This window comes from Triturus cristatus, chromosome 1_2 (genome assembly GCF_964204655.1).
Source record: "Triturus cristatus chromosome 1_2, aTriCri1.1, whole genome shotgun sequence".
NCBI classification, from domain to species: Eukaryota; Metazoa; Chordata; class Amphibia; order Caudata; family Salamandridae; genus Triturus; species Triturus cristatus.
This window is the reverse complement of record NC_140580.1, coordinates 146,378,400-146,397,135: the sequence shown is the minus strand read 5'-3', so window position 1 is coordinate 146,397,135 and position 18,736 is coordinate 146,378,400. Positions and strand designations below refer to the sequence as shown.

The 18,736-nt window shown below is 43.1% G+C and overlaps 1 protein-coding gene across 10 annotated transcripts in view; it reads left to right on the top strand.

Annotated features, from left to right (window-relative positions):
• Nucleotides 1-18,736, top strand: part of LOC146866977 (caspase-7-like) — a 400,007-nt gene that overhangs the window by 46,861 nt on the left and 334,410 nt on the right. For 9 of the 10 annotated variants that reach the window (XM_085603337.1, XM_085603340.1, XM_085603338.1 and 6 more), the window contains one exon: nucleotides 17,445-17,566. In XM_085603337.1, the coding sequence (XP_085459463.1) occupies nucleotides 17,445-17,566 (122 nt within the window). Of the gene's footprint in view, nucleotides 1-17,390; nucleotides 17,567-18,736 lie in introns of all 10 variants that reach the window. The other variant, XM_085603342.1, reaches the window with a different exon arrangement.

Here is an 18,736-nt window from a genome sequence, read left to right as displayed (position 1 = left end):
AAGCTAGCTCTTCCCCACATGCTGTCTACAGTCAAAACTCAAGGCTATACCACAACTGTGTACTGTGACCTGACAAACTATAGTTCTCAGTATGGAAAACAGCAGTCTTTACTTTAACTGTCAGTTGTGCATCTGTTTACTTTGACAACATATCTGAAGATTATTCCAGCAAAACTAATAGTGGCAAATGCAAAGTGGCTGGTTTTGTTAAAGCAGCATATCAATGTTTGTCGGACTTGAGAGCCGTTGGTCAACAAGATTTTACTTCCTGCGGAAATCGCGTATAATTTACTGTAATGTTGCAACTGTAGTGTTTCATTTGCTGTGCTATAGTTGTAATGCAGTAGTGGTAGCATTGAGGCTGTGCTGTAGTTGTTTTGTGCCTGGTGTCTCCCCATGCTTAGCATGCTCTTGTTCAGGCTCTGTATCAATCTTGTCCACTGCTGTCATTGCTGCCCCATTTTGGAGCCATGAGAGTGTAAAGGGGAAAACACCCATCCACACCGATCTCTGTACTGTTTCTACAGGCAACGAGGAAGAATTGTGTCCATGTGATCAGGATGGAATGGTTCCAGTGAGATTGGTAGGCTGACTCTGCACTTCTGTGCCTCCACTTGTTGGGGGACCCTCTCCAGGACAATGAGGGATTCTTATGTTTGTAACCAAGTGTTGCCTATCCAAGACAGTGTTGGTTGCACCTGGGGTCATAATCAGGGTTCGACAATTACAATCATACATTCAGAGGTGATAAAAAATTGTACTGAGGCCAAAGCAAAGTATAAATGGCATGCTAATCACTGCTCTTGGACAAATACATGTCATTATACTTTGAACTATGCCCCCTGTTATAAGTAGATGCATAAGGGGAATATATTACACCACAAGATACATGTATGTATTGGACCATGTCAAAGTTGCTGCTTCTATGTACATGCAGGTGCATATATAGTGGGTTATGCCTGCTAGTAATAACCAAAATAAGTGGCATGTGTATAGTTGTGTGTATAGAAGTTATTTGAAAAATGTATCGTAAGGAGGATGTGGACAGCAAACCATGTAAATATATCTGCGTCAATGTACATATGGGTATTTATTATTAGTGGTTTAATCAAGCAAACAGAACATAAGTTATAGCATGTGAAATCATTACATTAATCAAAACAATGAGGGCATCTCAAATTATAATATGTGCCACAATAGAGTGTATTGTACAGAGGAAATGGAATACATTGGGGTAACAGTATAACAGTGTAGAGCATAGTGGTGTAGATAGGAGTGGCGTACAGTGGAGTAACATACAGTTAAATAGTGTAGAATGTAGTGGAGTATACTGTAGTAGTGTAAACTGGAGTAGCTTACCCTAAACAACGTACAGTGGAGTGGCATAAAGTGAACAGTTCTACTGTGCAGTGGCATAAAGTAGGGTGTGGAAATTAAAGGTATAGTTCAAATGTGTAAAAAGAAAAAAATGTAAAATTTCCAAATATCTAATATATTATGTCCCCAAAACGTGCTGAAATCCAATGTATTTTACATGCACTTATATATTTTGCATATTGCTAAAACTGTGAATCATAATGTGTTCAAACTTGACAGGATTATATATTATGGTGTGCAGATGATTATTTTGGGTAGTGGAGGTAAGTAGTGCAACTATTTTAATATGTTTTACTTTATTTGAACTTTGTGAGAGCTGTTTGTGTGGTATTTTAGTGAAGTATGAGTGTATTTCGGAATCCAAGGAGACGCCACAAATGAATAGCCTCATACCTCACTGGAAGGACCCAGAGAATCTCCTCCCACTGTTCGCCTCGGTGCCCAAGAAGACCATCTGCAGCATGCCACAAGGATCTTCCCTCAGCCTCACCCTCTTCAAAACATACATGACTACCCTAGCAAACACTGTCAGATCGCATGGCCTCAACATCATCTCCTACGCCGATGACATCCAGCTCATCCTTTTGCTGTCAGAAGACCCCTCCACCACCAACACTAACTTCCAGAAATGTATAAGGAGTGTCACATACTGGATGAACGACAATTATCTCAAACTCAACACTGACAAGACGGAAGTCCTTATCTTTGGAAACAACATCTCGCCATGAAACAATGCCTGGGAGCCTGTGGAAGTAGGCCCATCCCCCGCCGCATACCACGCTGCAACCTCGGCATCATATTCAACAGGAAGTTATCTATGCAGAAACAGGTAAACGCAGTCTCATCTGCCTGCTTCCACACTCTACGCGTGCTCCATAAGATTTTCAGGTGGCTCCCAATCAACGTCAGAAGGACCATCACTTGGGCCCTCGTCACCAGCAGGCTGGACAACGGGAACACCTTCTACGTAGGAATCACCACAAACCTCCTGAGGAGACTACATGCAATACAAAATGCAGTGGCAAGACTTGACCTTCCCAGATGGACCCACATCACTCCAAAGCTGGCTGTTATAATGAACAGAGCATCAAGCAACTCCAGTGCCTTGAGACCCTCATGGATGATCTGCCATGGTTTATAAATATTGATTGATTGATTTTGCTGTACTACCACAGTCAATGGAGATGACAATTCATTAGCTGATTGACTAATGACTGCCTTTACAAAAGTTAAAGCGATACCAAAGGTAAACGTTAAAGGCAGACATGTTGCTTTTAGGTACACTTTGATCGTGTTGTGCATTACACCTTCCAATGTAGGTATTAGGTCTGGTATTTTTGTCCTACCTGTTAACACCTTAGTAAAGTTGTAACAAGTAGCGCACATGTATTTTTTGGGAGAATACAGAGTAGGGCAGTACTTCCATGGTACCACCCAAAAATGTTATACTGTGACCATTTCTGTTTATAAATTTCTCCATATTTTTGCATCACTCTACCAGGAACTCAGATTTGTTTTTTTTAAGTTGCACAGTAAGTGTTTGTAATTTACACACTACTCTGTACACTTTTTACAGCATATTTAAATATGTTAAAATTGAGAGATAAACTTTAGCACACTATATTTAAAAAATATAGGGCCATATGTAGGTAATTTATATTTACAGATTCTTAAATACCGAATTTTACCGATTTGGTATTTATGAATCGGTAAATATAATGTAGGTAAAAAATCGGTAAATGTTACCGATTCGGTAATATTCGGTATTACTGATTCGGTATTAAGGAATACCTTCCTATTCATTCCTATGGGCCTGGAGGCCCATAGGAATGAATGGGAAGCCATTGACTATTACCGATTCGGTAAATACCGATTCGGTAATAGGGGGAGCAGATTCAAGGGTGGCAGGGTGTCACATTGACACCCTGTTGCACCTCTGAATCGTGCATGTGTGCACATGTGGCGCACATACATGCCCTAAGGGCATGTATGTCTGTCACATGGCATATCTAGAAGAGCACAAAAGTGCTTTTTAACAGGTATTCAGTATTTACCACCAACCTGTAGTTGGTGGTAAATAACGAATCCTTGAAACAAAAAAGCACTTACTTGAGTGCTCCCTACATAGGATTTGAGGATTCGGTAGTTTACCGAATCGGTATTTTACCGATTTCTTAAAATACCGATTCAGTAAATTACCGAATCCTTAAAACCTGCCTCCTACATTGGAAAGGGCTAAATACCGGTCGGTAACGGGAAAATTACCGATTTTCGGCCGTTACCGACCGGTATTTAGCTATCTACATATGGCCCATAGTGTCTTAAAGTGTATTTGTAAATTTAAAAAAAATAGAATACATTTTTTGGATACTGCGGTACTCCTTAATTTAAAAACAATATATGAACTCATAAATATTTTCCCTACCTGTTACCACTTTACTAAAGTGGCAATAGGTATGGGAAGAATACCAAACCTTATACTTACCTACTTTGCTAGGTGTAACGCAGAACACAGGGGAACTGGAGCTGAAAACAACATGGCTGCCTTTAAGTTTTGTAGACTTGTCATCCCTATATACCTCAGTAGTACCACAGTACTACCATGACCACAGATAAAATTAACTTTAAAGCACTTAAAACTTACAAAATACCTGCAGTACTCTACAGAATCATCCGCGCAGAATAATATATAATCCTGGCAATTTTCATAAAAATCTGACTGATGGTTTTCATGCTATGCGAAATACAGAAGCAAGGGTGGCTGGTATCCGGCCAGATTAGTTGGGTGGGGGGGTGGACGATGATGAGAAATAAAAAGAGAACTGCCTTGCGCTTGCCCCATCGGTGCTCTTCTGCTGCACTGCACAGGCTCCCAGACTCCCCTGTGGCCAGACAGGACGCTGCTCTCATACATGAGAGCAGCGTCGATATTGGCCTGAACACCCTCGAGTTGCACTCCCAGAAAGAGTGGGAGCCTGTACCTGCATGTCTCCAACCCGGCAATGCAGCTGGCGTTAAAAGCATGCTGTGCCTATGTTGGTTTGGCTGTCCTGAGACGGCCGGCCAACCAGACATGCGCGGTGCTAAAACACTCCCCCTCTAGCCTCCCCCTCCAGCCGGTCATTGTTTGGCCGGCCACCAAGACAATTGCAAAAAATTAAACAACAATAAACCCATGTTATTATCAGTTCATTAAGTTTTGCGCTGATGGGAGGGGGGGCACCGCTGTACATGAGTCTATGTAAAATGCAAAAAATGTCAATACTCTGACATTGAAACGGGGGCAGTTAGTCTGGAAAGGTTCGCGGACATTCGTCAAACAGGTGCAAAATTATAAAGGGACAACATTTTCAAAAATCCGTATCTCTGATCACCTCACCTGAGCTGTAACTACAGAGTGTCTACCTCCACCCACCACTCTGATTGATATGTGTGAGATATATATTCACTGAAAAAACCACAGGTTAAAGGGATGTTATAGTTAGTTGGACATTTCACTCGTACAAACCCGAGAAATGTGGCTGTTTTTAGTTAATTGAGCTAACTATAACTCACGCCCCCGCAATGCACTGCTGTTGACGCCAAATATTACATCACTCATGACCTGGTCAGTGACATCTCAAATGAATGTGAATTTCTTAGGTTTTTTAAATGCTAATTTCTAACTAAAACATCCCTGAAACCTATGTTTTTTTCAGTGAATTTCTAAGGTTTTTTTAAATGCTATTACTAACTATAACGTCCCTGAAACCTGTGTTTTTTTTCAATTAATTTCTAAGGTTTTTAAATGCTAATTTATAACTATAACATCATAGTCGCATTTGCAGAGTGGTGCAGAAAGCCCTCCGACCAGCGCTCAGTAATTCCACTGCGTAGAACTAACAGGAGGTACCAGTAGGGCTTCTTAGCCCTCAAAGTAATTCAGGAGTAAAGTGGACTTCAACCCCCAACCCATAGTGTGCCACGAGGTGCGTTTGCAGTGGTGGAGGAAGGGTGGCGTGGTCGCTGAAAACCTCTTAGCAATACCACTGTGTGGGACCTACTGGAGGTAACAGGAGGGGTAGTTGGCCCCCAACGACGTCCTTGGGGGCCAATTACCCCTCCTATTACCTCCAGTAAGTCCCACACAGCAGCATTGGTAAGTTCTAAAAGCAGGCCATGCCCCCTTTGCCCACCATTCTGCAAACACACTCCCTGGGGCGCTCTTGGATGGGGATTAAAGTCCCCTTAGATGCTGAGGGTCCTTAGGGGCCAACTAGCCTACCCGACACCTCCTGTAACCCCAAATGATGGGATTTCTGAAAGGTGGACACAGGCCACACCCCCTTTCTGCACCACTCTGCAAACGTACCTCCTGGGGCGTTCTTGGTTGGGGGATGAAGTCCCCTTGCCTCCAGGGGGCCAACAAGCCCTCCTGTTATCTCTAATAAGCCCCACACAGCTGGATTGCTGAGAGTTGTCTGAGGCTACGCCCCCTTTTTACACCAGTCTGCAATCGTGCCTCCTGGCACACTGCTGCTCCGGGGATGAAATCCACTTTAGCTCTGAGGTCCTCAGGACACATGTAGACCTCATCCCTCCGCCAGCAGTGCACCAATCGATGCGTTTGCGGAGTGGTGTAAAAAGGGGCATGGCCTCGGATCACCTCTCAACAATCCCACTGTGTGGGGCTTACTGGAGATACCTGGTGGGCTAGTCGGCCCCTAAGGACCTTTAAGGATCTAGGGGACTAAATCCCCCAACCCACAACTCGCAAGGAGGTGCGTTTGCAGTGTGCTGCAGGGAGGGGGCGGGGCCTCCGGCGAGATGCCTTTTCTTTTTCTTTAGAAGGGGGGCTGTGTGACCCCCCTTCTCATAATATTTTGTGGGCCCTGGGTACCCCACCCCCCAGGGCCTTTGACATATTTTCTTCTTTTTTTTTTAACGGGTGCGTGGCCCTTCTCCCGAGGCCGATTTTGGTCTCAGGGACCTCCTCCCCCCCGCTGCATAGCTATATGTTTATGTATACATACATTTTTTTAATAAAAGGAGGGGGAACACGTGGCCCCCCTCCTGAGGCCTTTTTTGGCCCGGGGCACCTCATCTCCTGGGGCCGGTCCTCACCCTGGGGACCGTGGGAGGAGCCCCAATGCCCCTGCGGTCCCTGCTGGCTCCCTGCCTCCTGCGGGAGCCGGCATCACTTTTGGGCAAAGGGAGCTGCTGACATGCAGCTCCCTTTGCCCAAAAGCAATTCCACGAAGCAAAGCAGTGTTTGCTATGACAGGGCAGGAGCAATGCTCCCACCCTGCTACGGCAAAGTGCAATGTCCCAGGGGTGGGCACCCCGGGACATTGCTGGAGCCGGCCCTGGTGGGTGGTCCCCGGGACCAAGGAGGGCTCCAGGAGGGGGCCACGTGGCCCCCCCTCCCAACATTTACATAGCCTAGAGGAGGTGGTGGTCCCCGAGGCCAGGGTTCCTCAACGGACCCCATTATTCTAATTTCAGTATGCCCCGGGAGGTGGTGGTACGCGGGGCAGTGTGGGGGGCAGGAGCACCCCCCACACTTACTTTTAATTTATGTTGCTCCGGGGAGGTGGCGGTCCCCGAGGCTATGGGGGGGCGCGACCCCCTCACATTTAAACATCGATGCCCTGGAGAGGTGGCGGTCCCTGGGGCGTGTGGGGGCCCACGAGGCCCTCCCACCCAAAATGTAAAAATGCCCCAGCAAGGTGTTGGTCCCAGGGGCAGCGTGCAGGGCAGGAGCCCCTCCACGCTATTCTTTTATTATTTTAGCCCCGGGGAGGTGGCGTTCCCCGGGGCTGCGGGGGCCCCGCATGATAATTGTGCATTGCCCGTGGGACCTGGCCTACCTGGGGTCTTCTAGAAAATGAAGCGCGGCTGCCAACCCTTCGTTTAAAAAAAATTAAATAAATGTGGGTTTTGTGAACCCAGCGCATATTCTGCCGAATTATTTTTGTTTTACCCTGCCCCCTTTTCTTTTTTTAGGTCTCACCAGAGCCAGCGCACATGCACTGCTCTGGGAGGCTTCTAGTAAGGGCTTTCAACTCGGACTGTGTGTGCTTTTTTTTTTGGCTCACACGCTATTGGCATTTGCATGTGTCTTTCTAAGAAAGACAGTACGCCATTGGCCAAATGCGGGGGCATGTCCCGTCTTCTCTCTCCCCTGGCCTAGGGAGCTCGGGAGCGAGCAGCAGCGCATCCGGGTGCCAGCTGAATACCTCACATTCCTTGGCGTGCGCGCGTACCGCGCTTGTTTTTATTGCTGGAATAGGAGTTCCTGCAGCACGAATCGGACATGCTCATATTCTTAGATGCCCTCTTTCTTCATGTGAAGGTTTGAGTAAAGGGAGAATCGTCACAGAGGGAATTGCATTTATTAATAGGCCTATGTCTGTGGGTAAGTGTGAGTGTGTGTGAGACGGACTTTCCAATGCTCGTTAAGTTTCGCATGCCTAGTGAGTTATACACAGGAAATACAAATTACTTTCGGAATGGACTGAAATGCACGTGTTCTATTATTTTTTTTTAAGTCGCATTGCCCTAAATTTGATATGCTGAGACTAAGCCAAATTAGCGCTTTGAAGACACCACACGCCGATATCCAAATCAAATTAAACACGCCTATCGTAGTGCACCTACATGGTGCCTTCGCAACCTGACCACTTGTGCAGCCTAGTAGATGAGACATCAAATGGAAAGAGCACTGGTGGCGATGACTCAAAAGGGAAACTTAAAAGTTCGCTCAATCTGTGTAAACCCTATGCTGCGGTTGTTAGTATTCAAGGTAAGTTAAAGCGCATTTTACAGAGCGCTTTGATTCCACATTAGAAGATTTTTTTGAGGATTCTTTTTATTAGAAGACTACTCTCATCCCATTGACACCAGAGTGTTTTAGCACTCATGATATGCATGTAAGCATGAAAGACAAATGACAGTGTTAGGAATAACTGCAAAGCTACAAGCAGCGTTCTTCAAATAGAAATAAATAAGTGCATGGTGATTTACCATTTATGACATCCATTTACGAGATAGCTTCTCCCTGCATTCAATATATTTATGGAATTGGAGGTTCAGCTAAAACTACATTTTCAATGTTATGTATAGGAAGCAGTCTGTTACAAGCCTGTACGCACAGACGCACACACCCACACACACACAGGGTCGGACTGGACTGTAGGGCAATCAGACAGTGCCCGATGTGTTGGTCTGACAGGGTCAGTGTGTGGGTCCGTTTTTTGGCCGCCTATGGTTGGATTTATGGTCTCCTGGGCCACTTTTAGTCTTGATTTGCCCTGATAAGCAAGCTAAAACCCATGCTGTCCTCCACACCTTGGAAAACACTTGTACAGCCTGTATTTCCAAGTCTCAAACTTCTCCAATTTGAAAATTAGGCCTGCATGTGCTGTGAGACTCGAGCCATAGCATCGTTACTTTACCGCGCAATATTGGGAATGTATTATTGCGAGCCTGCATGCATCCCTGAAAGGGCATTGGATTAATTGATGTTTTTTTTTAATGCGTCCAGTGACTCCGGTCGCTGTAAGGGAGGGAGAGGGTGGGGCGGGATTCCTATGGGGGTTGTGATGACACTGCTGCTTTTTTTTATTCTGCTTCTGAGGATGTTCGCTGTTTTTGACCTGCAGAAAATCGTTTCTTAATTATTTACATTGTGATTTCCAAAAAGGCAGGTCATTTACTCCAAGATAAGAATCAGTCTAAGGAAGTAAATGTCCTAATTTTTTGTCTTAAAGAAATGTAAGGTGGTGAAGTACTTAAAAGAATGCTTATTATTATCTTCCTGCAATAGCCAATATGAGAGGCATGATTTAAGCCTAACACAATGAAATGACAGGGAGTTCTAAAATTCCAGTACAATGAAGATCGAAAATAAAAATACTCACATTTTAATAGATATCAAGTTTACATATTTTGTACATACAAAGACACAAAAGTGGTATTTTTTTTTTTTTTGGTGCTGTGGAAGCTTTGCATCTCACAAGTTAGGAACGGGGTCACTTAACTGTGTATTACCCAAAATGCATAACGAAAACCCAATATACATTTGACAGATCATCAGTTACTTACAGTTGGTATAATTATGCAAAGTTATGCAGCGGTCAACCTGTAGGCCAAGCTTTTCTTTTGGGCGCAAATTGTCACTGTACTGAGTAAGATCAAGGCTGGCTTTAGGAATGTCCAGCTGGTGCCACAACATCAGGTGCCGAACTCAAGGGGGCTAAATACTTATAAGGTCCCAAAGGCGAGACCTATTGGTTATGCCATGCTTGTTTTTTAAATCATTTTCTTCCCTTTTTTCTTGTGACTCGGTTCACTACCTTGGCATTACTACAGGTTGTCCTTTTCTTCTTTCGTTGTTTTTTGTCCTGATGAAGACCGCAGGCAAAGTTTTAAAGCAAACCATATGCAGTGGTTGGGTTCGAAACGTTGATATTTACTTTCGGGCCTGGATTGAATATCTAGATCCTTTTTGGAAGGTGTGTTTGGATTCCTTGACCACCTATCTGGAGTTGTGCACTCAAATTAAACGGAGAAAAAGTTATTTTTCCAGCGGGCCTATTTACATTGGCTATTTTGAGCAACATTTGCCAGTGTTCCATTCTATAAATATAAATAATTCCTTGACATGAGCCCTTTAATGAACACTTTTCTATGAACCCTTTTGGAGCAACCGCAATAAAGTTTTCTCAATGTATATGCATATTACTGGACTTCTTTAAAAAATAGAAATAGAATGTATTTTTGTAAAACCTAAGTGTGTTCTTTTCTTGTCTCTCTCTCTCACAAGGATCAATCTGGTTAATCATAAATAGGTGTATCAATTTTTTTTTTTTACTCAAGCGCAAATGAATCGTCCCCGCAGGGATCTCTAGGTGCTTAAAGAAATGAGGGCTCATGGTCAAAGCTTCCTAAAACAGCCACGTCTTTAAGAGTTTCTTAAAGCATGATAACTCGGTCCAGGACCGGATCTTCTCTGGCAGGGTGTTCCAGTGACTGGGGGCCAGATAAGAAAAGGCTCGACCCACCCCCCATTTTTGCCCTATTTATTCTGTGTGAACACAAGAAATTACGGTTGCTAGATCTTAGTTGCCATGTAGGTTTGTACAGGGTAAACTTCTTATTGGGGTAGGCTGGGCCATTCCCGTGTAAAGACTTGAAGACCACACATAGCATCTTAAAGATAGCTCGTTTCCTAATCGGAGGCCAATGAAGTTGTCTCTAGAGGGGTGCAGAAGGAGTGCAGGCCGGTTTGTTAAGGACGAGACGCGCTGCAGTATCCTGCACCACCTGTAGTCTGGATAGTAGGTCTTCCCTTATTCCGACAAGCAACGAGTTGCCATAATCCAGTCGACTAACCAAGAGTGACTGGATAAGGGTTGTTCTTGCCGAGAGTGGAATCCAGGGAAAGATTTTTCTTAGCATCCTCATGGTTCCGAAGCAGGTACCTGACAATGTCTTCACCTGCTCCTCCATTGATAACTTATTATCAATCCTGATGCAAAGATTCTTAGCCCAATTTTTGGGGTAAGGAGCCTCTCCCAACTCTAGAGGCCACCAGTCGGGAGACCAGATTTCCTCGGCCTTCCCGAACAGCAGTATCTCTGTTTTAGATGAGTTGAGCTGTAGGAAGTTCTTCTTCATCCACGTTGCGATGCTAGACATGCAGCTTTTAAATTTTGATTGAGTGGATACAATGTCGTCCTCAATGGGGACAATCAGCTGCGTGTTGTCGGCATTCGAGATGGTCTCAAACCCACAGCTTCTGATAATTTCCACCAAGGGGGCCACATACACATTAAATAGGGTGGGACTCAGGATAGATCCCTGCAGAACTCCCCTGTCCACCAGTGTGGTTTGTGACACAAAGGTACCCAACTGGGAGCCCACTTGTTCGCTCGTAACATGAGGGAAATAGTCTTGCCTAAGATGACTTAATATTTCCTGCAAAGGATCTACAGGAGGGTCTGCTTCCACCCGTTCGAAAGAGCAATAGATTACATCAATCGTATGAGTGAAATAAGTGGCTAAATCTTCACAGAGCTCCTGGGTGGGGGGGTGGCAATGGGTTGTTAGCCTTAGGATTAGTAAATTCCTTCAAGATCTTAAATATCTCCTTCGGGGAGTTGTTCGTCCTGCTCTGTCTTGGATTTTCTCCATTCTCTTTCCATGGCCCTGCATGTAGCTTTTTCTATTTTTCCCTCCTTTTTTCATATTGTTCTCATTAAGACCACCTTGTTGCATTTATCACTCTCTAAAACGGGCAGATGCAAAACATAACGGAAGAGGCCAGAAGCACGACCATGCCTTGCTTCTGTCATGCATCTGAGTCTGCCCCACAGGTTTATACATCTTACCTCATGGAAATGCTTCAGAACCCAAATAGAAGTTTACCTAAAAAAGAGTTCTAGATCATTAGAGATACTGTGGGGCCTGTTGCTACCCTGAAGGAAATAACTAGATTCAGGGTTCTACCTCACCTCTCCAGTAACTTTGCTTCTAGTGAAGAAGTGGAGCTGTGTGAAATCGGATAGTAACAAAGAATATCTAATTGTGGGCAACAATATAATGAGACCATAATGGCATTGTTTATTTGTAAGAGAGAGTCCAGAGCTCCCCTCCAGCTGTGTTATTAAATATCCAAATACCAAGGCTGAGTAGTGTTGTCAGATCCAACAAGGTGATGACTCGCAGGCTGCAGATGGTGCAGAACTCTGCTGCAAGACTACTTTGCAGAGTTCCCAGAGCTACCTCTATCTCAAGTCATCTGCGGGACCTGCATTGGCTCAGGGTGGAGAACCGAATCAAGTTCAAAGCCCTGAGCTACATGTTTAAAATCAAAATAGGCGCTGCCCCTCAGTATCTGCAATCTCTGGTCTGCCCCTATGTGCCTACCCGCTGCCTACTTTTCTGTGCCCAGAATCAAACTATCTCGGATTGGAGGTAGATTGTTTGCATACCTTGGTCCCTCACTATGGAATTCACTTCCCTCTTTGGGTAGCTGCTGTGCCTTACAAATTTAATAAATAAATAATAATAATAATTGACGTCACCTCGGGCCTCTGTAGCATACTGCTAGACACTGCTGCCCCTTCATTTCACTTTAGCCGGTCTCTGCTTTCTCCGTTTTCCTGTCTTTCCCTTTATTTTTCTCTCACATTTGTGTTTTTCTCTCTCTTGCTCACAGTCAATACGAGATGAGAAAAAAATAATTGCTGGTCCCCAAAAATGGGTGCCAGAGGGCCCCACCGGCAACCACTGGCCACATTAAGCACTGCACAATGCATATTGTGTCCCACTGTATCACGGTTTGTCATTATGTGTCATATTGTACCATACTCTCATATTCTATCACTGTCATCAATTATTAGTGAATAGAATATTTTTAAGTGGTACTGCATGTTCAATGTTAACTATGCACAGATGTGGTAGATTTTACACTGTTGTGCATTTCGGTGTAAAGGTGTGTCGAAGCGGCCGAACATTTCAAAATATCCCCATTTAGCTCAGGAGGTTCCACTCCAGGTTAATCTTGCTTAAGAGAATACCCTGCCCAACTTCAGTTTCGCAGAGAAACATAATAAGTCAGAAGGTCCACTTAATAACTGAGTTCTAGATCAGGGAAAAGTTAAAGGTTTTTATTACAAAATCAAGTGGTAAAGAATACATGACATAAAGGCTCAGAATTATTTATTGATTTATCACCTATTCTGTATAACTGTGTAATTTCAAGTCTCACATGAGAAGCAAAATCAAGAAAGAGTCAGACAGCATTCTCAATTAAACAGGAAAGTCTGCAAGGAAAAGCATGCTCAGCCCCAAAGCCAAGGGGTTCTTATACACAAATCTCGCATGGATAATTAGCTAAAGGTACAGATTAAGCATGGCATGATCCCTGTAACATTTATTTTGACAAGTCAGAGTTCATCATGTAAATTACATTATAAGTTAGCAAAATCCTCTTTGATAAGTAAACAGGATGCTGATCAGTGATGCAGTCAGTCAAGTCAGTCAGTCAAAAAGTACTTTATTCGGTTCATAACAAAAACCATAAAAGTATGGTACATAGTACATCGAAGTAAAGACCACTTAATTAAAATATGTCACAACAATAGTGCAAGTTATTATGAGTCATACAATAAAATCACATATATATAACTATACAAACACATTTAAAAGGAGAAACAGAACACTCGGTCAAAATTCATGAATTTCCCACTATAAACACTATAGCCAATTAATCTTTCTCCTCAGTCTCATTGCAATCGATAAAAAGTTTACTATATTAAAAATCACCCAGGTGTCGCGCAACAGCTGCAGGTACAAAAGAGCAGGTTTAACTTGTCTAAAACCTCTATCTTTAATAAGGGGAATAATGAACTTTTTACGAATGGGGCCTAGATGTTTACAAAATAAAATAAAATGCACAGTGTCTTTAATAGAGAAGCTATCACAAGAACAAATCTCCGGATCCGTTCCCTTCGTCCACCCAGGACGTTCAGTAAGCAGAAGATGGAATTTGTTCAATCTAAACTTAGTCAACAAGTAACGATGATTCAAATTGTTGACGATTCCCAGATAAGGTTCCATACCACTGGAGGTAATTAACAACTGGTGAGCCCTTACTGTTGGTTTACATAATTCCTTTTCTTCTCTTGCTAGGTATGCCAACTGTTTATATGTGTCTTTCACCCATTTCACATCCCCTTTTAATAAATTATTTGGGTGATCAAACAATTCTGGACAACCCAATTCTATGGTTAATTTTTTAGTATAGTTCAACCAGGGGATGGTTTTACCATTCTCAAGGGCTAAACAGTCCCTAAGAATTTCATGCTTCAACTCTAATTCAGGGTTTAGCCATATTGATATCCATTTTAATAGCGGGGCTAAGGCTATACGGTCTACAAGATATTCTACCCCGCACTCTTGGTGAACAATATATCCAGATGTTGACTGAAGGAGGGATAAGAGAGATTTCAAAAGCTTATCCTCTGCAACCTGCAACGCCTTTACATTTTTAAGCCCCCACAGTTCAGCTCCATACATAGCTATTGAGGTACATTTGGCATCATAAGTTTTCAACACAGCCTCTAAAGGTTTTGCCCCTAACTTACGGGCAAAGTCCAAAACAGGTAGAATAGACCTAGCAATGGCGTTACGTTTAGCAACTAGTTGGGGCAACCAGGTGGACTTATCGTCAAAAATGACCCCCACATATGGAAATCTGGAAACCCTGGATAGAACATTCCCTTCAGAGTGCATAGTCTTAAAACTTTTGGGCTTGTTACCCACAATCATTACATGAGATTTTGAAAAGTTCACACTTAAGTCCAGCGCTTTCATAAAATTGGCAAATGCGTTTAAGAGACATTGCAGCCCCACTGCTGTGCGTGCTATTAAAGCGGCATCGTCCGCATATAATAATGCCGGAATAGAAAACTTGCCAGCCCTTGGGATGTCTTTGCACGCCTTCGTGAGAACCGCACCTAAATCATTGATATAAAGGGTAAATAGCAAGGGGGCTAAAATACACCCCTGCCGCACCCCATTAGTGATCCCAATCTTGCCCGTGCAGTTACCTAAACGATCATATCTAACTGTGGCTGTAAGGTCCCTGTGTAGGTCGGCAAGAAAATACACAATATTTTTATCTATGCCCAATTTGAGGAGCAATTCCCAAAGTTTGGACCTATTCACTCGGTCAAAACCCGAGGAAAGGTCCATAAAAGCTAAATACAGCGTACCCCTTTTGGCAATAGTGTATTTTCCAATTAATAGATGGAGGGTGAGGCTTTGATCTCTAGTCCCTCGTCCCTTCCTAAACCCATATTGCAGGCATGAAAGGGTGTCTGTGTCCTCCAGCCAAGCAGTTATTTTGCCTAGAACCACTCGCCCCAGCACCTTCACCGCAGAGTCAATGAGAGAAATAGGGCGATAACAACTGGGATCCCCTCTGTTACCTTTCTTAAAAATGGGTATAATAACAGATTCAGACCAAGTGTCCGGAATACCTACAATACATACCCTATTAAAAACGTTAGTTAAAACTATAGACCAGGTCTTGAGATCTGATTTAAAGAGGTCAGCCGGAACGCCATCGGGACCCGGAGCCTTATTAATCGTCATCTTCCCGATAGCGTCTGCCACCTCAATTTCAGTGACCGTTAAAGTATAGGAATCAAAAATAGGGGTAAACGTATTCCCCTTCTCAGAATTTTCCCCTTCATAGACTGACTTAAAATGAGAGCACCACAACTGTTCCTGAATACCACAATCTAGTTGGTTATTACAATGGTCATGGAAAAAAGGTTTGTTTACAACAGCCCAGAATTTGGCGCTGTTCCTGAGCACATCCACGGAGGTTAATTCTTCCCAGGCATCCTCCCGGATCTTCTTTCTTCTTCTTTCCAGCGCTTTGTTATAATTTTTCCTTAATAAGGCCACCATGGCCCTATTCACTGGCTTACAATTCAGGGCGGCCTTCAGCTTTTTATTAGCTGACGAACAATTATGGTCAAACCACCCCAATTCAGCAGGAACCTTAGCTTTCCCTGATGCAGTCTTCCGGAGAAGTTTTGAACATAACTTGCTACATTTAACAAAAGCTATTTATGAGCATGCTAAAAGAACTCTGCCCCAAAAACACAAAAATAAAAAATCTTGAATGTTGCTACCTTCTAGTACACTAGTAGCTTCACCTTTTAGTGGACCACTGTACTGTTCTTAATCAAACACACATTACATCAATTGTCTTTGCTTTCGGGGAGCCTGTGGGGAGAATGATGCGCAAGGGGACCTGGTGGAAGGGACGGATGAAGTAGTGAAAACACAAAGACAGAAACAGCATCTATTTGAACTAATATAGCAGTTTCACTAAAATTTTGGATAACCAAAACATCTTAATAAATGCACTACTAAACCTTGCATTAAACTTGTTTCAAATACATACATACTACTTAATTGTTTACATATAGAATTTAGCATAAAATGAATTAATAACCAATGTTATTTGTAATGTGGAAAAATATAAACCTAAAGACAAACCCCCCACAAGTGATAAAGGAGATTGTTATATGGGTGGTGGTGGCCTTACAATTGATTTTGAAAAACCCCCAAACCTCATAGGTTTTTGGGTGTTCATAAGGATTACTCCAGGATATCTGTGAATTTCGTATATTTCCAGAAATGCTCCTGGAATTGTTAATGAATCCTCAAAAAGTTGAAAATGTAACAGAAATTGTGGCAAACTGTGGAAGCAAAGTGAAATTGTTTGAGTAGAAGAAGCAAAGACCAACTGATGCACTGTGCAAATATCAACGGCCTGAGTAAGAGTTTTTTGGAGGTGTTACTCCATCATAAACATGATGGATATCCTGCCTGCCTCATTACAAGTGCATTACCTCCTGTAGCACTTGTAATAAAGTAACCAGTCCGCCAAACTCTAAATCAGACTCTACGAGCTTGTCAGTGAGCTCACTACAGTGCTTCTCTAATAGCAATTTTAAACTAGCCCGCTCAATATATTTTCATTGTGGAAAACCTTATTACGCAATTAATTTCATAGTAGCCTTTTCAGTGTAGATCCATACAATTACACGTCTGGGTCTGTAGGAATTCCTACATGGTCATATTTAGTTGTTAGCATAGACTGTTTTCAGATTGTCCCAAATGTAGCCGACCAGTTACAAGATTCTACATTGAGACATGGTTAGAGGACCTTGAAAATGAGGCAAATCTGCTGGATGCATCATGAAGCCTGGTAGCTGAATTAGAGAGGTTTTATAGTATCTAGCGTTTGTTCATTAGTAGAATGTGCATTATAGGATATGTGTGTTCAATTTTTTTTTTGTATTCTGTTGATAGTTTGAAACTAGTAGAAGTTGAATTCTGAATGACGAACACGGCTGCCCGAGTTATCGAATATCAAATATTACTGCTTGCCTCTCATTTGTCTTTTCATGCTGACCTGCTAGGGGGGTTTCTCGTTTTTATAGAAATTAAGGACAGTGCTCTCAAGCCTTTTTGGTGTTGATTGATGTGCTCTGCAGATGGAAGGTTCTGGCGCTTTTCCCGCGCCCGAGAGTCTACCAATGGGCGAAGATGAAGGGGGGGATGCAGACACGGTGGACGCCAGGCCAGACAGAAGTATACGACTTCCATTTCTGCACAAGTAAGAGCAGTTGTACATTTCACAAATAAAGTGCAAAGATGTTTCCATTACATTGCCGCGCCCGTTTTTAAATTACTCCCTTGCCAAAAAAGGCTCTGTTTTTGTTCATTTGCCCGTGTGTGCGTACTCTTCTAGTCCCTTTCGAAGTCTATCTATATGCAATTGCAAAGACTTTGTTTTGCTCCAATTGATTGCTTTTAGAGTGGCCGTACTGCAAAAGGCTCCGTGGCGCTAATCTTCTCAGCGTTTCAAAAGGACAGAGAGCTGCATTGCCAGAGAATACGGATGTGCTATCTCCATCTTTTCCGTCGAGGCAGTGTTTTTTTAGTTTTTGGTTTCATAACTTGCTTTTTGAGGGAGTGTACCAACTTACTGGAAGTGGACAAATACAAAAAATTGGCTGTCGAGAGTTAAGGTTGAACCACTATGTTGACAAGGTTGAGAAAAACATTCAAGAATGTCTTCAGAAATGTTGCTCCAAGTGCATTAGAAACTGCAAGCGTAATCCAATATTTTACAGAAAAGTGATACTCCTGTGGTTGAAGAAATAAGAAAGAAAATGTTTTATCAAGGGTCCGAAGGGAACAGTGTTACGGGTAATGAACACTTGAACTTATTTTAGCGCTTCTGTAGTACTGAGTGCTGTCTGATCCAGAATGCATTTTTTTTAAAAACATATTTTATTGATTTTCGCAAAACATAGCACCTGATACGAATCTTATTACAATCAGCGGATTGTTCTTTCAACATGGGAGAAATAGTTTCCAAGGTCTGACATGTAAAATACAGTCCAAGGTGGGGAAGCCCAGCCAATTAACATTTAGCAGCCTAGCATGCAATCGTTGCCATGTGGCGGGTTGATAAACAATAAAATATAGTAAACCGTAACTACCCTAAACCTCCCTTCCTTTTCCCCACCCATCTGGCTCACCTTAAATTTGGGCTACTCTGCCTAAAGTCCGGCTCTGGCTAGGTATAATCTCCTTATAGAGGCAGAAGCAGAGCCCTTGAACAGGCCAGGCCGTGTCTCTCATGGGCACCGGGAGGCTGTCTGAGGCCACGGGTTAGATGTGGGGCCGAGCTCTGAGGTGAGTTATAGTGTTCAGCGGTCAGTGGCTTTAAGGCTCTCCAACATTGTGTCCCATTCCATGGATGTCGGCTGTTTCTGCA